General features: G+C 47.4%; 1 protein-coding gene across 13 annotated transcripts in view; it reads left to right on the top strand.

Annotated features, from left to right (window-relative positions):
• Positions 1-3798, top strand: part of ADGRG5 (adhesion G protein-coupled receptor G5) — a 34954-nt gene extending 31156 nt beyond the window's left edge. For all 13 annotated transcript variants that reach the window (XM_055233189.2, XM_055233184.2, XM_063611818.1 and 10 more), the window contains 2 exons: positions 1420-1697; positions 2052-3798. In XM_055233189.2, the coding sequence (XP_055089164.1) occupies positions 1420-1697; positions 2052-2152 (379 nt within the window). In that variant the 3' untranslated portion in view covers positions 2153-3798. The remainder of the gene's footprint in view (positions 1-1419; positions 1698-2051) is intronic.
• The last annotated feature ends 12984 nt before the right edge of the window (positions 3799-16782 follow it).

Here is a 16782-nt window from a genome sequence, read left to right as displayed (position 1 = left end):
CCACTGCACTCCAGCCTGGTGACAGAGACTCCCTCTCAAAAAAAAAAAAAAAAAAAGGACAAAGTGAGGAATGAATTAAGCAACAAAAGCAGAGATTAATTGAAAATGAAAGTAAGTGCTACAGTATGGGAGTGGGCCAGAGCATAGGGCCTCAAGAGCCCTGTTACAGAATCTGTGGAGGTTTAAATATGCTCTAGAGGATTCCATTGGTTACTTGGTGTACACCCTCTGTAAATGAGCAGGATGAAGTAAAGTTACAAAGCCATTTGGCATACGCCCTATGTAAATGGAGAGGATATTTTCTGTCATAGCTGAAGTGTTTCCATTTGATTTATTTTTATTTATTTTGAGATGGAATCTCGCTCTGTCGCCCAGGCTAGTGCAGTGGTGTGATCTCGGCTCACTGCAACCTCTGCCTCTCGGATTCAAGTGATTCTCCTGCCTCAGCCTCCCGAGTAGCTGGGATTACAGGCACCCGCCACCACGCCCGGCTAATTTTTGTATTTTTAGTACAGATGGGGTTTCACCATGTTGGCCAGGATGGTCTCCAACTCCTGACCTCAAGTGATTCGCCCACCTTGGCCTCCCAAAGTGCTGGGATTACAGGCATGAGCCACCGTGCCTGGCCTCCATTTGATTTAGTTCTAGGAAGTCCTTACGTTCCCTGTCTCTCAACTCTATTCTCCTGCCTCAGCATGACATTGTGTCTGACTAAAAGGTGGCATCTGTCTTGAAGGTGTCTTGGGGAGGCAAAGGACAGAGGCCTCCGGGAGGGCCCGGGACTGGGGCTGGCTTCGGTTAGTTCTCCATGGCTCTGTGCTCAGCCCTCAGTGGGCTCTCCTGCTGCTCTGTGTGCTCTCAGGTTGACACTTGGAGGGTCCCTGTCCACCAAGCCACGGGTTGGCAGCCCGCCCACTGTCCAGTACAGGCCATGGTGGCCCCGTCTAGGTGGGGAGTGGCTCCTGGGGAGGGGCGTCCCACTGCAGAGATGATGATGAGGCGGTGACAACCATGTAGTGGGGTGGAGGGGAAGTTTCCAGGAAAGAGGGCTCCGGGCCAAGGATCCAATAGAAGATGGGGCACGCTGGCCTTGGGCTGGCCATGGAAGCGGAGAGGACTGAGATGTGGAAAGGAGAGAGGAAGAATTTTCAGGGGGGTGAAGACATGGGGACGTGAGAGAAACCACTGTGGCTGGAAAGGTGGGCATGAGGGAGCTTCAGATCGTTGACCAAGGTGGCAGATGCGTCCTCTGATGGTGGCCTGGCTGGAAAGCCAGGTGAGGGGTTTCACCGTGTGTTCAGTCAGGCAAGAAACAATAGGGCCTGAGCCAGGAGACCGAGTGGGGCTTCAGGGAGTGACGCTGGCCTCCCCGTGGGCCTGGGAGCCACCGTGAGCCTGACACATCACCCTCCCCTGCAGATGCTGGGTGCGGAGCCCCGTGGTGCACAGTGTCCTGGTCATGGGCTACGGCGGCCTCACGTCCCTCTTCAACCTGGTGGTGCTGGCCTGGGCGCTGTGGACCCTGCGCAGGCTGCGGGCGCGGGTGGACGCACCGAGTGCCAGGGCCTGCCATGACACTGTCACTGTGCTGGGCCTCACCGTGCTGCTGGGAACCACCTGGGCCTTGGCCTTCTTTTCTTTTGGCGTCTTCCTGCTACCCCAGCTGTTCCTCTTCACCATCTTAAACTCGCTTTACGGTAGGGCTGGAGGGCGGCCTGGAGGAAGCCACCCGGCAGGGGGTGTATGGCTGGTGGGATGTTCACTGCCAAAGGGGTTCAGGTGAAGGGGGCGAGTGGGGGACTGATGTCCAGCCCACAGCTCCACCAGCTAAGCTGGTGGGGGCTACATTTACATGAAGGTACCCTATGGACTGGCCACAGCAGCTCTTCCAGCTCTGAGGCTCTGCCCCTTCTGACCTCCTACAGTAAGAGATTCTGGGAGTTGCTCATGGGCCCCGGGGAGGCCAGCTCGCTGCAGCCAAGGAGACCCTGGCCTCTGGGGAAGCCCACACTGCCCCGTGGAACTCCCACCTACCAGCCTTTCTCTTGCAGGTTTCTTCCTTTTCCTGTGGTTCTGCTCCCAGCGGTGCCGCTCAGAAGCAGAGGCCAAGGCACAGATAGAGGCCTTCAGCTCCTCCCAGACAACGCCGTAGTCTGGGCCTCCTGGCCTGGAACCGTCAGCCTCTCTAGCTGCCAGTAGCCTGAGGCTACGGCTCCCGCTAGAGAGGGTGGCAGGCCTGCTACTGTACCCCAGAGGCCACTGTGACCGCCAAGGGGCCTTTTCCACTTCCACGGCCTCTCCAGGCACTGAGGGGAAGGCATTGCTCTACCTCTCCCTGATATTTTGCTCCAGGGCAGATCCAACCTTACCTGGGGCAGCAAACTTTGTCCTGGTACCTGGGCCCAGCTCGCCAGGGATGTGGGCAGAGCACCAGCCTGGGCATCAGGAGGCCGAGTTTCAAGGACTGTCTCTGAGTCTGTCTGTATGACCTTGGGCCTGCCACTTCTCACAGACCCTAGGTGTCCACAGCTGTGACATGGGGGCAAGCAGCTTTGTTCCAGCCTAACTCAGGAGCTTAGTAAAAATTGCCTAAGACCAGGGGGAAGAGTGTCAGCTTGGGGTGGGAATTCCCGCAGCCTCCACCTGCTTGCTAGGGGCAGGATCTCATCCAGGCTGCCCTGGAAGCACCTGCTTGGCCCTGCCATCTTCCTCCTGGGGAGGGCCAGATGGCATCCGGGCTTGGGGCTGGTGGGACCTACCCAGGCTCTGAGACTTTACTGGCCTATGCCTGAGGGCTCTTTTCCTTCAACTCCCTAAATTATGATGACTCCAAGTCCAAGCCCACCCTTCCCAAAGATTGGGAGGTTCAGCCCTTCCCAGAGGCTCCTCCTGCAGTGCTCCCAAGACTTCCATAGACCATTTGGACCAGTAGCCCATCCCATAGTTTTCTTGGGGGCAGAGGAAAACACTTCTTTCTCCTCCAGCTGAATCAGCTGGACCCCAGTGACCTGGCTATTTGGTGATTGGGCAGGATTGAATTTGCCCAGGTAGCCGTGAGAGTGTGGGTTTTAAATTCGAAGCTCAGGCCATAGTTGCAGAGAATCACCCTTACCCCAGACCTTCATGAGACAGTGCTCATGAAGCCAGTGCGTTTCCCAGGACGAACACTAGGGGGCACCGTTGGTCCACACTCAGAGGCCCTTGGCGCCAAGACTGCATCTAGAATCGCTCAAACACCTGTTTGCAGACCCCATGCACCAGCTGGAGGGGCCGTAACTGTAGGACTGCGCCTACTGAGTGACCCACTTCCTCCAGGAGGAAAGGCAAGACACGTTTACACGGTCATTTGTCTCTTTTCCCAATGCGGCGGTGCGCTGTCGCTCTTGGGGGCTGCACCCCAGACAGAGCTGGCAGCAGAGCAGGGCTGGGGTAGGTGCTCAGGGCCCTGCCCCAGGCCATTGGGCAGTTTTGATGACCTCGAAGGTCACAGGCAGAAAATGGGAGCAGGATTTCCCCTGGGGGAAAGTTCTCCTGGAACATCTTCTGCTCTTCTGTACATTTCTAGACGCAAATAACTCCTTCACCAGGCAGTGAGTGGCGCAGGCTCTGGAGCCAGGCTGCCTGGGCTCCAATGCCAGCTCTGCCACTTGTTAGCTGTGAGACTGTGGACAATCCACTCAGCCTCGGTGTGCCTCAGTTTTCCTATTTGTAAAATAGAGGCCATAGTGGTACCTATTTTGAAGACTAAGTAAAAGAATTCAAATAAAGAGACTTGGCACAGAGTAAGTGCTCAGTAAACGGTTACTGGTATTATCATTAGCATTTTTGCTATTATTATTAACAGTGTTAACTGAGTTTCAGAGGCCAGCCTGTCTAAGCCCCAGGCTCAGCTCTGCTCAACCTTGCAGGCACAACCCCTTCTTAGGCACATCTCACCATGCCTCAGTTTCTTTCCCCAGAGGGGCCTCTACTCCCACCTCGCTGACTTTCTGCTGTTCTAGAATAGTCCCCACACATTGCAGCCTCCAGGCCATGCCACGTGTCCCCCTACCTCCCACTTCCCCAATCTTCCGGTCTATAGAAATTCATGGTGGTCATTTATCACATCTTCTACAAAATTGCCCTAGCGGTGCATAGAGAAGGCCTCTTTCCCACACTAACTCCAGGCAGAATCTCCCCCACCCCCACCACCATCTGGGTGATGTGAGCACCCATCCAAGCTCCCATGGTTAAGCCCAGGCTCTCCAGGCCTTAGGGCGGGGCATCCCTTTGCTAATGAGGGTCCCGAGGAATCATGGGAACCTTTAGCCCTTCTCTTGGGCAGCTCCAGGGAGCGGGGACACAGGCTCCTGCTGTGGCTGGGTCTGCATAGAACCCCCCAGCCCAGGACCTGGCCCCTCAGACCCCATCAAGCCCAGGGCTTGCCCGAGGGAGGATGTGGCCACAGTGACAAGGGATGAGACTGGTAGTTCCAGGAAGCAGCCCCAAGCTTGTGGCCCTGAGCCCCGCCGGGGTCCAGGCCCTGGGCAGGGACCACTTCCTGGAAATGTCTCACTGGGTGTGGGGGAGGGACTGAGGGAGATGGTGTGGAGCCAGGCAGGGCCCCGCTTCCCCCTTCCTCTCCCTCCCAGCAGAGCTGGGGCCCTGGGGCCAGCTCTTGGGAGCTTCCAGACTCGGCAGGAGGATGGAATGGGGTGGAGTCTGGGGGCTGCTGTTCAGGGCCAGGGACTCAGAACAGTCACTTGGTGAACGGATGACGTGTAAGTGTCAACGGGACCACAGATTAGGAGATTTCTGTGTGTGGTTTTGTTAGTGTTGTTTCAGGAAGGGGTGTGTGCATGTGTGTGTATGGGGGGGCTATTGAAAATAGGGTTGCCAGATAAAACATCAGATGCCCAGTTTGGGAGACACACGAAAACATTATTCATTGTTTACCTGGAGTCACATGTAGCAGGGTGTCCTATGTATTGATGTGTTTTGACTTTTGCGAAACCTAGAAGCTCTAATGAGAAGAGCATTGGCTCAGGAGTCCGGGGTGTGGACTCTTCAGTCTCTAAATCCACCCAGGCTGTGCTGAAGGGGAAGCCCCTCTGCCCACTGGATGAGTCCCCCTCATTCACAGCCCACTCAGCTTGAAGTGTTCCTATTGCCAGCCAAAGCCACCGCCAGAAACCCCAAGGGGTCTGCCTTGGGTGTCCCCATCCCTGCTGTCAGCCCTGGTGCAGACCTAGCCTCCATCCCCTGCAGAGGCCCCATGGGCCTCCCTGCCCCCCCACTCCCAATTCCAACTTCACCCAGAAGCCAGAGGGTGTTTTCTATCCTGCAGCCTGCCCATGTCCTCCCCTGCGGAAGCCCTTCCACAGTACCCCCTCTTCATTGCCACACTCCCCACTGGAACTGGAAAGGCCCAGGGTCCAGCTTGTGTCCCCCTCTCCAGCCGTGTCTTACCACTCTTGCCCCCTCCTCCTCGGTGCTGCCACACTGAACAGCTTTCAGTTCCCTGAACAGGTTCTTTCTCATCTCTGGGCTGTTCTCTGTCTGGAAGGCTCTCCCTGTGTGTCTCATTTGTGGAGTGATGGCAACACACCCTTCAAATCTCAGCCTTGCACATCCTCATTCCCCTCAATCCAGACTGGGAAGTGGTCCCTGACCTTCAAATCTAGGGTGGGGCCTCCTTTCAGCCCCACCCACCCCCGCCCTTCCCCCGTAACAGACGTTATTTCTCTGTATTATGACTGTCTCTGTCTGTCTCAGCTGCCAGACCAAGAGTATTTTGGAGACAGGTGCTGTGTCTCATTGGCTGATTCATTCACCCGTCGTGTAATTGTTAAACACCTGTTATATTCCAGGCACTGCACTAGTTGCTGAGGATATATAAATGAACAAGTTATCACATTCTTGTGGGGGAGGAATGTCTTACACTAAACAGTTTAACAAATAGACATAAGATATGACAGGTGGCGACAAGTGCTGAGAAGAAAAATTAAGGAGGGTGAGGGAGTAGAGTGGCCAAGAGCCTGGGTTTCAGCAGAAGGAGCTGGAGAATGAACCCAGGGGTGCTGGAGCTGGGGGCGTGGGAGAGTGTCAGAGAGCTGGCATGAACTGGCTGGTTGCCTGGAGGGGAGGGCTGGTTCCAAAGCCAGTCTTAGAGCAATTTTTCCATTTGGTGATAGTGAACTTTGGAAGAGCTAGGGGTGGGGAAGATGGGAAGTTGAACCTACTCTGAGATAAAACTCTCTGAGGGGACTGAGGTGGTCCTGGGTTGGGGTGCCCCCTGCTACTGGCAAGAGAGAAGCAAACTCAATATGGAGGAAGCTTCCCTTGGTTAGGCCAGGAGGATGCCCAGAGTGAGATCAAGCAATGGGCTTCAATACAAAACTTACCCAAATTACAAAGTAAGCCACCGAGTGAGAGTCGGCAGAAAAGAAGGAAGCAACAGATTTAGACCCCAGGGATGGAATAGAGAATAGCCATATATGACATGTTTAAAGAAACACAAGATGTAATCATAAAGATGAGCATATAAACAAATAGGAATGAAGAGAGAGAGAGAGATTTGGGGGAAAACAAATGGAACTTCAAGAAACAAAAAGTATTATCTCAAGTTGGATGTGGTGGCTCATGCCTTTAATTCTAGTGACTCAAGAGGCTGAGGCGGGAGGATCACTTGAGGCCAGGAGTTTGAGACCACCCTGGGCAACATAGCAAGACCCCCTTCTCTATAAAAATAAAAAAAATTAGCCAGGCATGGTGGGGCACACCTGTAGTTCCAGCTACTTAGGAGGCTGAGGCAGGAGGATTGCTTCAGCGCAGGCATTTGAGGCTGCAGTGAGCTGTAGTCACTCCACTGCACTCAAGCCTGAGTGGCAGAGCAAGACCTTGTCTCTACTAAAAAAAAAAAAAAACCAATAAAAAATATCTCAAAATCTAAAATTCAACAAACAGTAAGCAGTTGAATAGAGAATTGATTAGCCCAGCGTGGTGGCATGTGCCTGTAGTCCCAGCTACTCAGGAAGCTAAGGTGGGAGGATGGTTTGAGCCTGGGAGGCAGAGGTTGCAGTGAGTTGAGATCGCACCACTGCACTCCAGCCTGGGCAATAGGGCCAGGCCTTGTCTTAACAACAACAACAACAACGACAACAAAAATAAGCCTGGAGTTATATACTTAAAGCATGCAACAGAGATAAGGTGGATAACACGAAAAGAGATGAAGAGATATAGAGAATAAGAAAGAGAAGATCTTATATATTGGAGTCTCAAAAGAAGAAAATAAAGGGAATGGGAAAGAGGTGGTATTTGAAGATGAAATGGCTGCAGGTTTTCCAGAAGCGATGAAAAAACACAGTCTCAGAACCAGGAAACACGAAGTATCTCAAGCATAATACATAAATCCATGCTTATGCACATTGTATTGAAACTACAGAATGTCAGAGGGAGAGAAACGATGAAAGCAGGTAAAGAGAAAGGACAGATTGCCTACCAAGGACAACAGAATGTGAGCTGGCTTCTCAACCACCGTGACAGAAGCTAGGAGGCAGCAGTAATAGCTTTAAAGTGATGACAGCAAATAAATTTCCACTTAGAAGTGTGTCCAGCAGGGGCCAGGTGCTGTGGCTCACGCCTGTAATCCCAGCACTTTCGGAGGCCGAGGTGGGCAGGTCACCTGAGGTCAGGAGTTTGAGCCCAGCCTGGCCAACATGACGAAACCCTGTCTTTACTAAAAATACAAAATTAGCCAGGTGTGGTGGTGCACGCCTGTAATCCCAGCTACTTGGGAGGCTGAGGCAGGAGAATCGCTTGAACCTGGGAGGCAGAGGTTGCAGTGAGCCAAGATTGCGCCACTGCACTCCAGCCTGGATGACGAGCAAAACTCCGTCCGAAAAAGAAAAAAAGAAGTGTGTTCAGCAAAACTGTTACTGGTGGACGGTATCCAGTTACCATTGGTGAATCTGTTTGGATCTGCAGCAACCTCTTGCCTCCTCAGAAGAAAGAATTTGACTGAGGAGTATAAGGCAGAAGGAGAGACTGAGGCAAGTTTCAGAGCAGGAGTCAAAGTTTATTGAAAAGCTTTAGGGCCGGGAGCAGTGGCTCATGCCTGTAATCCCAGCACTTTGGGAAGCCGAGGCGGGCGGATCACTTGAGGTCAGGAGTTTGAGACCCCCCGGCCAAACATGGTGAAACCCCGTCTCTACTAGTAAAAACACAAAAATTAGCTGGGCCTGGTGGTGGGCGCCTGTAATCCCAGCTACTGGGGAGGCTGAGGCAGGAGAATTGCTTGAACCCAGGAGGCAGAGGTTGCAGCGAGCAGAGATGGCGCCACTGCACTCCATCCAGCCTGGGTAGCAGAGCGAGACTCTGTCTCAATAAACAAAACAAAACAAAGAGCTTTAGAACAGTAAGGAAAGGAAGGAGAAGAAAAGTACAACGTGGAGGAAGGCCAAGCGGTTGACCTGAGAAACTGAGTGCACAGCTTGGCCTCTTGACTTGGGGTTTGATACCTTGGCATACTTCCAGGATCTTGGAAGTAAGCTGCTTCCCACTCCGGAGATCTTACTGGGAAGCTGCTGATCGGTTGCAGGTGTTTTCTATTAGGAGACTGCCTTTCCCCTGTACTGGCTGTGACCAATTACTACTTTACAGAAACAGTTAACAACCACCTGACCACCACCCGATGGTCACCCAACACTCCTAGTGTGTGTGCGTGTGTGCGCGTGTGGGTGTGTGTGTGTGTGGGTGTGTGTGTTGGGGGGAAGTCCTTTCCTGCCCTGCTCATACCTAACTAGCTACTCACTGTAATAAAGCTACCATTCAAGAACCAAGACAAAAAGGAAAAAAAAAACATTTAACATTTACTGGTAAATAAAAGCTGAGAATGATCCAAAGAAACTCCCAAAGGATGTACCTCAAGAAGGAAAATGATTCCAGGTCAACCTAATATGCAAGAAGAAGGAATGGTGAGGTTACAAAAAGGCTGGGCACAGTGGCTCACACCCATAAACCCAGCACTTTAGGGGACCAAGGTGGGAGGAGAGCATGAGTCTAGGAGTTCAAGACCAGCCTAGGCAAGATGGTAAAACCTCGTCTCTACTAAAAATACAAAAATTAGCCAGGCATGGTGGCGTACACCTGTAGTCCAAGTGACTTGGGAGGCTGAGATGGGAGTCACCTGAGCCCAGGGAGGTCAAGGCTACAGGGAGCTGTGATTGTGCCACTGCACTCCAGCCTGGGTGACAGAGTGAGACCGTGTCTCAAAAATAAATAAATTTTAAAAATAGTAAGTGTAGCTAAAGCCAATCCAAAAATCATCTGTATAAAATAATAATTTTATTCGTGATGTTAAGAAGAAGGAATGTGAAATGTTGGAGAAGAATAGTGTATAAATCAGGAAGAGTAAGACTGGAGTTACAGTGTCCTAAAGTGTTAGCTAGCATTTGTGCGGAGGGATAGGGAGGGTGTTAAGATATTGTTTAATATGAGATATTATTAATTAAATACACGTGGTAAAATTTCAAGGGTTTAATTGCCTTTAGCGCAAAAAAAAAAAAAAAAGCAATTTCAAGGGCAACAACTAAAAAAAAAAAAATACAACTGGAATGTAGGCATTTTATTCCAGTAGGGAGAAAAAAGTGGGGTAGATAAAACAATCAAATAAAACTCAAAGAAAAAGAAACAAAAAGTGGAACTAACAGAAATCCAAAAGATAATACAAACATACCCAAATATATCTATAATTATAATAAATATAAATGGACTAAATGGATCAGTTAAAAGGCAGGAGATATTAAGATTGAATGCAAAAACAAAGCCCAGGTATATGCCGTTCATAAGAAACGCAGCTCAAGTAAAAGGACATGGAAATGTTGAAAGTAAAAAGATGAATTAAGGCTGGGTGTAGTGGCTCACACCTTTAATCCCAACACTTTGGGAGGCTGAGGAAGGAGGATCGCTTGAGCCTAGGCATTCATGACCAGTCTGGGTAACACAGTGAGACCTCATTTCTAAAAAAAAAAAAAAAAAAAAAATTTGAAAATCAGCAACGCATAATGGTATGCACCTGGAGTCCCAGCTACTTTGGAGGCTGAGGCAGGAGGATCACTTGAGCCCTGGAAGTGAAGGCAGCAATGAGCTGTGATCATAACACTGCACTCCAGCCTGGGCAACACAGTAAGACTGTCTCAAAAAAAGAAGAAGAAAAAAAGATGAATCAAGATATGTGAAGGAAAAAATAACCAAATGAGAGCCTGTGTAGCAATTTTGATATAAAACAAAATATGTTTTAAAGCACAATGCACTAATAGAGATGGTCACAACCTAATGATAAAGTGTTTAATTCACCAAGAAGATACAATAAAGTAGCCTTAAAAGGTAAAAGGCAAAAGTTGGGCCAGGCGCGGTGGCTCACGCCTGTAATCCCAGCACTTTGGAAGGCCGAGGTGGGCAGATCACGAGGTCAGGAGATCGAGACCATCCTGGCTAAACAGTGAAACCTTGTCTCTACTAAAAATACAAAAAATTAGCCGGGCATGGTGGCACCTGCCTGTAGTCCCAAGCTACTCAGGAGGCTGAGGCAGGAAAATGGTGTGAACCTGGGAGGTGGAGGTTGCAGTGAGCTGAGATCACACCATTGTACTCCAGCCTGGGTGACAGAGTGAGACTCTGCCTCAAAAAAAAAAAAAAAAAAAAAAGTATGAGGCAAAAATTGAAAGAAGTTTTAAAAACTCTACATAATTGGAGAGTTATGCCATATCTATGAATTGGAAGACTCAATATTGTTAAGATGAGAGGATTCCCTAAACTGGGGAGATTCAATGATATCTCAAGCAAAATCACAACAGACTTTTTTCCCACAAAGGCACAAAGATAATTTAATGGAGGTAAAGGATAATCTTTTCAACAGATGGTGCTGGAACAAATAAGCATCTATATGCAAAAAATATGAACCTCGACCCATATCTGACACCATGGACAAAAATTAACTAAGTGAATCATAGATCTAAACATAAAGTACAAAGCTATAATACCTCTAGAAGAAAACATGGGCAAAAATCACCGTGACCGTGGTTAGACAAACATATCTTAGGACATAAAAGCAGGCAAAAATAGATAAACTAGACTTCATTCATAGAGAAACCAGACCTATTTATCAAAAATAGGTAAACTAGACCTCACCTCTGCTCTTCAGAAGACACTCTTAAGGAGAAATAAAACAAAAAACTAGAAGAAAAACTTTGCAAAAATACATACCTGACAAAGGACTTATATCCAGAATATATAAGAACTCATGGCCGGGCACAGTGGCTCACACCTGTAATCCCAGCACTTTGAGAGGCCGAGGTGGGCAGATCACCTGAGGTCAGGAGTTTGAGACCAGCCTGGCCAGCATGGTGAAATCCCGTCTCTACTAAAAATACAAAAATTAGCCAGGTGTGGTGTTGCATGCCAGTAATCCCAGCTACTTGGGAGGCTGAGGAAGGAGAATCACTTGAACCCAGGAGGCAGAGGTTGCAGTGCACCAGATCACACTACTGCACTCCAGCCTGGGCGACAAGAGTGAAACTCTGTCTCAAAAAAAAAAAAAAAAAAAAAAAAAGGGAAAAAACTCTTACAGCTAAAAAAAATATAGCCAAATAAAAGATGGGCAAAAGGTTTGAACAGACATGTCACCAGTGAAGGGATATGGATGGAAAAGAAGCACATAAAAAGATGCTCAACATCTTTAATTATAAAGGAGACGCAAATTAAAGCCACAATGAGAATATGCTATACATCTATTAGTAAACTACATAAAAAACAAACACAAAACCCCAAATCACTATACCAAGTGCTAACCAGGGTACAAAGCAGCTAGCACTGTCATATACCGCTGGTGGAAATACACATGGTACCGTCACTTTGGAAAACAGGTTGACAGTTTCTCACAAGTTAAATATACACCAACTTTATGCTCTAGCAATCCCACTCCTAGATATTTATCCAGAGAAATAAAAACACAACTGCACTGATACCTGCATGCAAACATTTAAAACATAACAGCTCTACTGAGACATAATTCATATGCCATAAAGTTCACCTTTAAAGTTTTCCATGTGGTGGTTGTGGTTGTAAAACCATTACCACTATCTAAGTTTGGAACTTTTTCATCATTCCAAAAAAAGACCTCACACCTGTTAGCAGTAACTCCCCACTTCTCTCTCCTCCCAGACCCTGGCAAACTATTTATCTACTTTCTATCTCTGTGAATTTGCCTATTCTGGACGTTAATTATTCAATATAAATGGAATCACATATATCACAAGTAGAATCTTTTGTTTGGAGCTTTTTTTCTTAGCATGATATTTTCAAGGTTCATTCATGTTGTAGAATGTATCAGAATTTCGTTCTATTTTCTGGCTGAATAATATTTCACTGTGAATATACCACATTTTGTTTAACAATTCATCTGTTCTTTTTTTTTTTTTTGAGACAGAGTCTTCTTGCTCTGTCACCCAGGCTGGAGGGCAGTGATGCAAACATGGCTCACTGTAGCCTCGACTTCCTGGGTTCAAGTGATCTTTCCACCTCAGCCTCCCAAGTGGCTGGGACTACAGGTGCATGCCACCACGCCTGGCCAAATCTTTTATTTTTTGTAGTGACAAGCCAAACTCCTGGCCTCAAGGAATCCCTCTGCCTTGGTGGCCCAAAGTGCTGGTATTACAGGTGTGAGCCACCGAACCCGGCCTGGGACTTTTTATTTTTTTTATTTTTATTTTTTGAGATAGAGTCTTGTTCTGTCCCCCAAGCTGGAGAACAGTGACACAATCTCGGCTCACTGCACCCTCTGCCTCCCAGGTTCATGGGATTCTCCTGCCTCAGCCTCGCCAAGTAGCTGGGACTACAGGTGTGCACTACCATGCCTGGCTAATTTTTGTATTTTTAGTAGGGATGAGTTTTGCCATCTTAGCCAGTCTGGTCTTGAACTCCTGACCTCAGGTGATCCGCTCGCCTCAGCCTCCCAAAGTGCTGGGATTAGAGGTATGAGCCACCGTGCCTGGCTGGGACTTTTTAAGCTATTAAAAATGTAATGTATTCTGAGAGTGGTGGTGATTGCATAACTGTATATATAAAAACTCACAGAACTGCTTAAAGAGTAAATTGTATTGTGTTTAAATTTACTCCAATAAACTTGACTTTTAAAAGTTGATAGAGGCCGGGCCCGTTGGCTCATGCCTGTAATCCCAGCACTTTGGGAGGCCAACGCGGGCGGGTCACGAGGTCAGGAGTTTGAGACCAGCCTGATCAACACGGTAAAACCCTGTCTCTACTAAAAATACAAAAATTAGCCGGGCATGGTGGCACATGCCTGTAGTCCCAGCTACTCGGGAGGCTGAGGCAGGAGAATCGCTTGAACCTGGGAGGTAGAGGTTGCAGTGAGCCGAGATCACGCCATTGTGCTCCAGCCTGGGTGACAGAGCGAGACTACATTTCAAAAAAAAAAAAAAAATGTGATAGAATAGGGAGAAACTGACAAATCTACCATCAGTGTGGCATATTTAAAATGCTTCTCTTAATTATTGATAGCAAAGCTGAAAAAAATAGCGAAGATTTGAACAACAGGAGTAACAAACTTGATCCAATGGACAGTGATTGAATCCCACCTTCCACAGTTAGGCGCTCCCCAAGCAATCATGGACCATTTACAAAAAGTGATTGTATACCAGATTAGAAAGCAAGTTCCAAAACATTTCAAAGAAGAGGTACAGGTTGATTATCCCTTACCCAGAATGCTTGGGACCAGCAGTGCTTTGGATTTTGGATTTTCTTTTTTTGTATTTGGAATATTTGCATTATATACTTACTGGTTCAGCATCCCTAACCTGAAAAATTGAAATCCAAAAGGGTCCAATAAGCATTTCTTTTCTTTTCATTTTCTTTTTCTTTCTTTCTTTCTTTCCTTCCTTCCTTCCTTCCTTCCTTCCTTCCTTCCTTCCTTCCTTCTTTCCTTCCCTCCCTCCCTCCCTTCCTTCCTTCCCCCTCTCTTTCTTTCCCTTTCCCTCTTTCTTTCTTTCTTTCTCTTTCTTTCTTTCTTTCTTTCTTTCTTTCTTTCTTTCTTTCTTTCTTTCTCTTTCTTTCTTTCTTTCTTTCTTTCTTTCTTTCTTTCTTTCTTTCTTCTTTCTTTCTTTCTTTCTTTCTTTCTTTCTTTTCTTTCTCTCTCTCTCTTTCTCTCTTTCCTCTCTTTCTTTCTTCCTTTCTTTCTCTTCTCTCTCTCTCTTCTCCTCCCATCCCCCTCTCTCTCTGTTTCTTTTTTTGAGACAGAGTCTTGATGTGTTGGCCAGGGTGGAGTACAGTGGCACTACCATAGCTCAACAAGTCTACTGGGCTCAAGGAATCCTCCTACCTCATTCTCCTAAGTAACTGGGACTACGGGTGTGCACCACCACACCTGACTAATTTTTAAAATTTTGCAGAGACAGGGTCTCACTATGTTGCCCAGGTTGGTCTTGAACTCCTGGGCTCAAGTGATCCTTTCACCTCAACATCTCAAAGTGCTGGGATTACAGGCATGAGCTACTGTGTCCAACCCCAATGAGCATTTGAGTGTCATGTCTGTGCTTTAAAAGTCCTTAATTTTGGGCCGGGTGTGGTGGCTCGCGCCTGTAATCGCAATGCTTTGGGACGCTGAAGTGGGCAGATCACTTGAGATCAGGAGTTCGAGACTAGCCTAGTCAACGTGGCAAAACCCTGTTTCTACTAAAAAAAGAAAAATTAGCTGGGCATGGTGGTGCACACCTGTGGTCCCAGCTACTTGGGAGGCTGAGGCAGGAGAATCACTTGAACCCAGGAGGCAGAGGTTGCAGTGAGCCAAGATTGTTCCACTGCACTCCAGCCTGGGTGACAGAGTGAGACCCTGTCTTAAAGCAACAACAATGACAACAACAATCACAACAATCAAACAAAAAATAAAAGTTTTGAATTTTCGAGCATTTTGGATTTTGGATTTTCAGATTAGAGATACTTAACCTGTATTTGATAGAGGACATTCTTTGATCATGATGCAATGAAGTTAGAGGGTAATAACAAAAATACAATTTAAAAAATCCCATATATTTAGGAATTTGTCACAGGGATCAACAAATTGACCAAAGGAACAGAGAAGAAAGCCCAGAAGCAGATGCAGGCATACGTGGAGCTCTGACCTATGCCAGTGGGAACGTGTCAGATCAGTGTGCAAGAGGGACTATTCATTTCTCAGAGCGGGTAAAACTGGTTGTTCATATGAGGGGAAAGTGCAGTTGGATCAGTATGTTACAGCATAACCAAGAATCAGTTCTAAATGGATTAATAATAGAGGTATAACTTTAACACTGTTTGGAGAAAACATAGGTTAATATCTTTCTGCCTTCAGGGAAAGAATTCTTAAACAAAATGCACCAAAAAGCATTAACTGTGATAAAATAATTGATACAATTAAAAAATAACAATTTTTTTCCCCAAAGATACCTTAAAGCAACTGAAAAGATAAGCTAAATCTGGGAGGAGACATATACACATATACATGTATAATCAGGATTGGTATCAAAAACCCCTATGGACTAGCAAGAAAAGGATAAGTGGGCAAAAAAATCCATGAACCAGCATTTCACCAAAGATGAAACAGCTATGGCCAAAAAATATGATAAGATGCTTAATTAAGCCCACTGGCAATTAGGCACGTGGAAGTCAAGACCACAACGAGACATCATCTTCCACATATTTGATGGGTAAACATTATGATGTCTGACACTGCGAAATGTTGGCGAGGACATGGATCAACAGGAACTCTCAAAATTGCTGGTGAAAGTGTAATTAGTTCAAGCACTTTGGAAAAGCAGTTTGGCATTTCTCTTTGTGTAGAGCAGGGGTCCCCAACCCCCAGGCCATGAACTGGCTGGAGAGGAAACGTTATCACCTGAGCCCCACCTCCTGTCAGATCAGTGGCAGCGTTAGACTCTCATAGGACTGAGAACCCTATTGTGAACTGTGCATGCGAGGGATTTAGGTTGTAGGCTCCTTATGAGAATCTAATGCCTGATGATCTGAGGTGGAACAGTTTCATCCTGAAACCATTCCCCACTTTGCCCCCCGAATCTGTGGAAAAATTGTCTTCCATGAAACCAGTCCCTGGTGACCAAAAGGTTGGGGATCACTGGTATAGAGGCACACTGGCACACCTATGCTCTGGCGAATCTACCACCGTATTATATCTAAGGGGAAGCCTTGCTGTGTTCCTAGAGACGCACCTGAGAATTTCATAACAGCGGTGTTAGTAATCACAGAAACAGCCCGACTTCCCCTTGATAGGAGATTGGCCTTGTGGTATCGTCACAGAACAGAACATTCTAAACCTCTGAAAGCAAATGGACCACAGCTACCAGCCACAGTGTGGGCAAAGCTAAGACACATAGATGCCGATTAAAAAAAAAAGTTCCAGAGACTACAGTTTCATATCTTTAAAAAATTTACTTATTTATTTTATTTTATTTATTTTTTTTTTTTTGAGACAGACTCTTACTCTATTGCCCAGGCTGGATTCCAGTGATATGACCTCGGCTCATTGCAACCTCCACCTCCTGGGTTCAAGCAATTCTTCTGCCTCAGCTTCCCGAATAGCTGGGACTACAGGCACACACCACCACGCTTGGCTAATTTTTGTATTTTTAGTAGAGATGGGATTTTACCATGTAGGCCACGTGATCCTCCCACCTCAGCCTCTGGAGTAGCTGGGACTACAAGCACGCCACCACACCCAGCTATTTTTTTTTTTTT

Source organism: Symphalangus syndactylus, chromosome 11, assembly GCF_028878055.3.
Source record: "Symphalangus syndactylus isolate Jambi chromosome 11, NHGRI_mSymSyn1-v2.1_pri, whole genome shotgun sequence".
Taxonomy (NCBI): domain Eukaryota; kingdom Metazoa; phylum Chordata; class Mammalia; order Primates; family Hylobatidae; genus Symphalangus; species Symphalangus syndactylus.
Note: the sequence above shows the minus strand (reverse complement) of the source record. Positions and strands in the feature narration are given on the sequence as shown.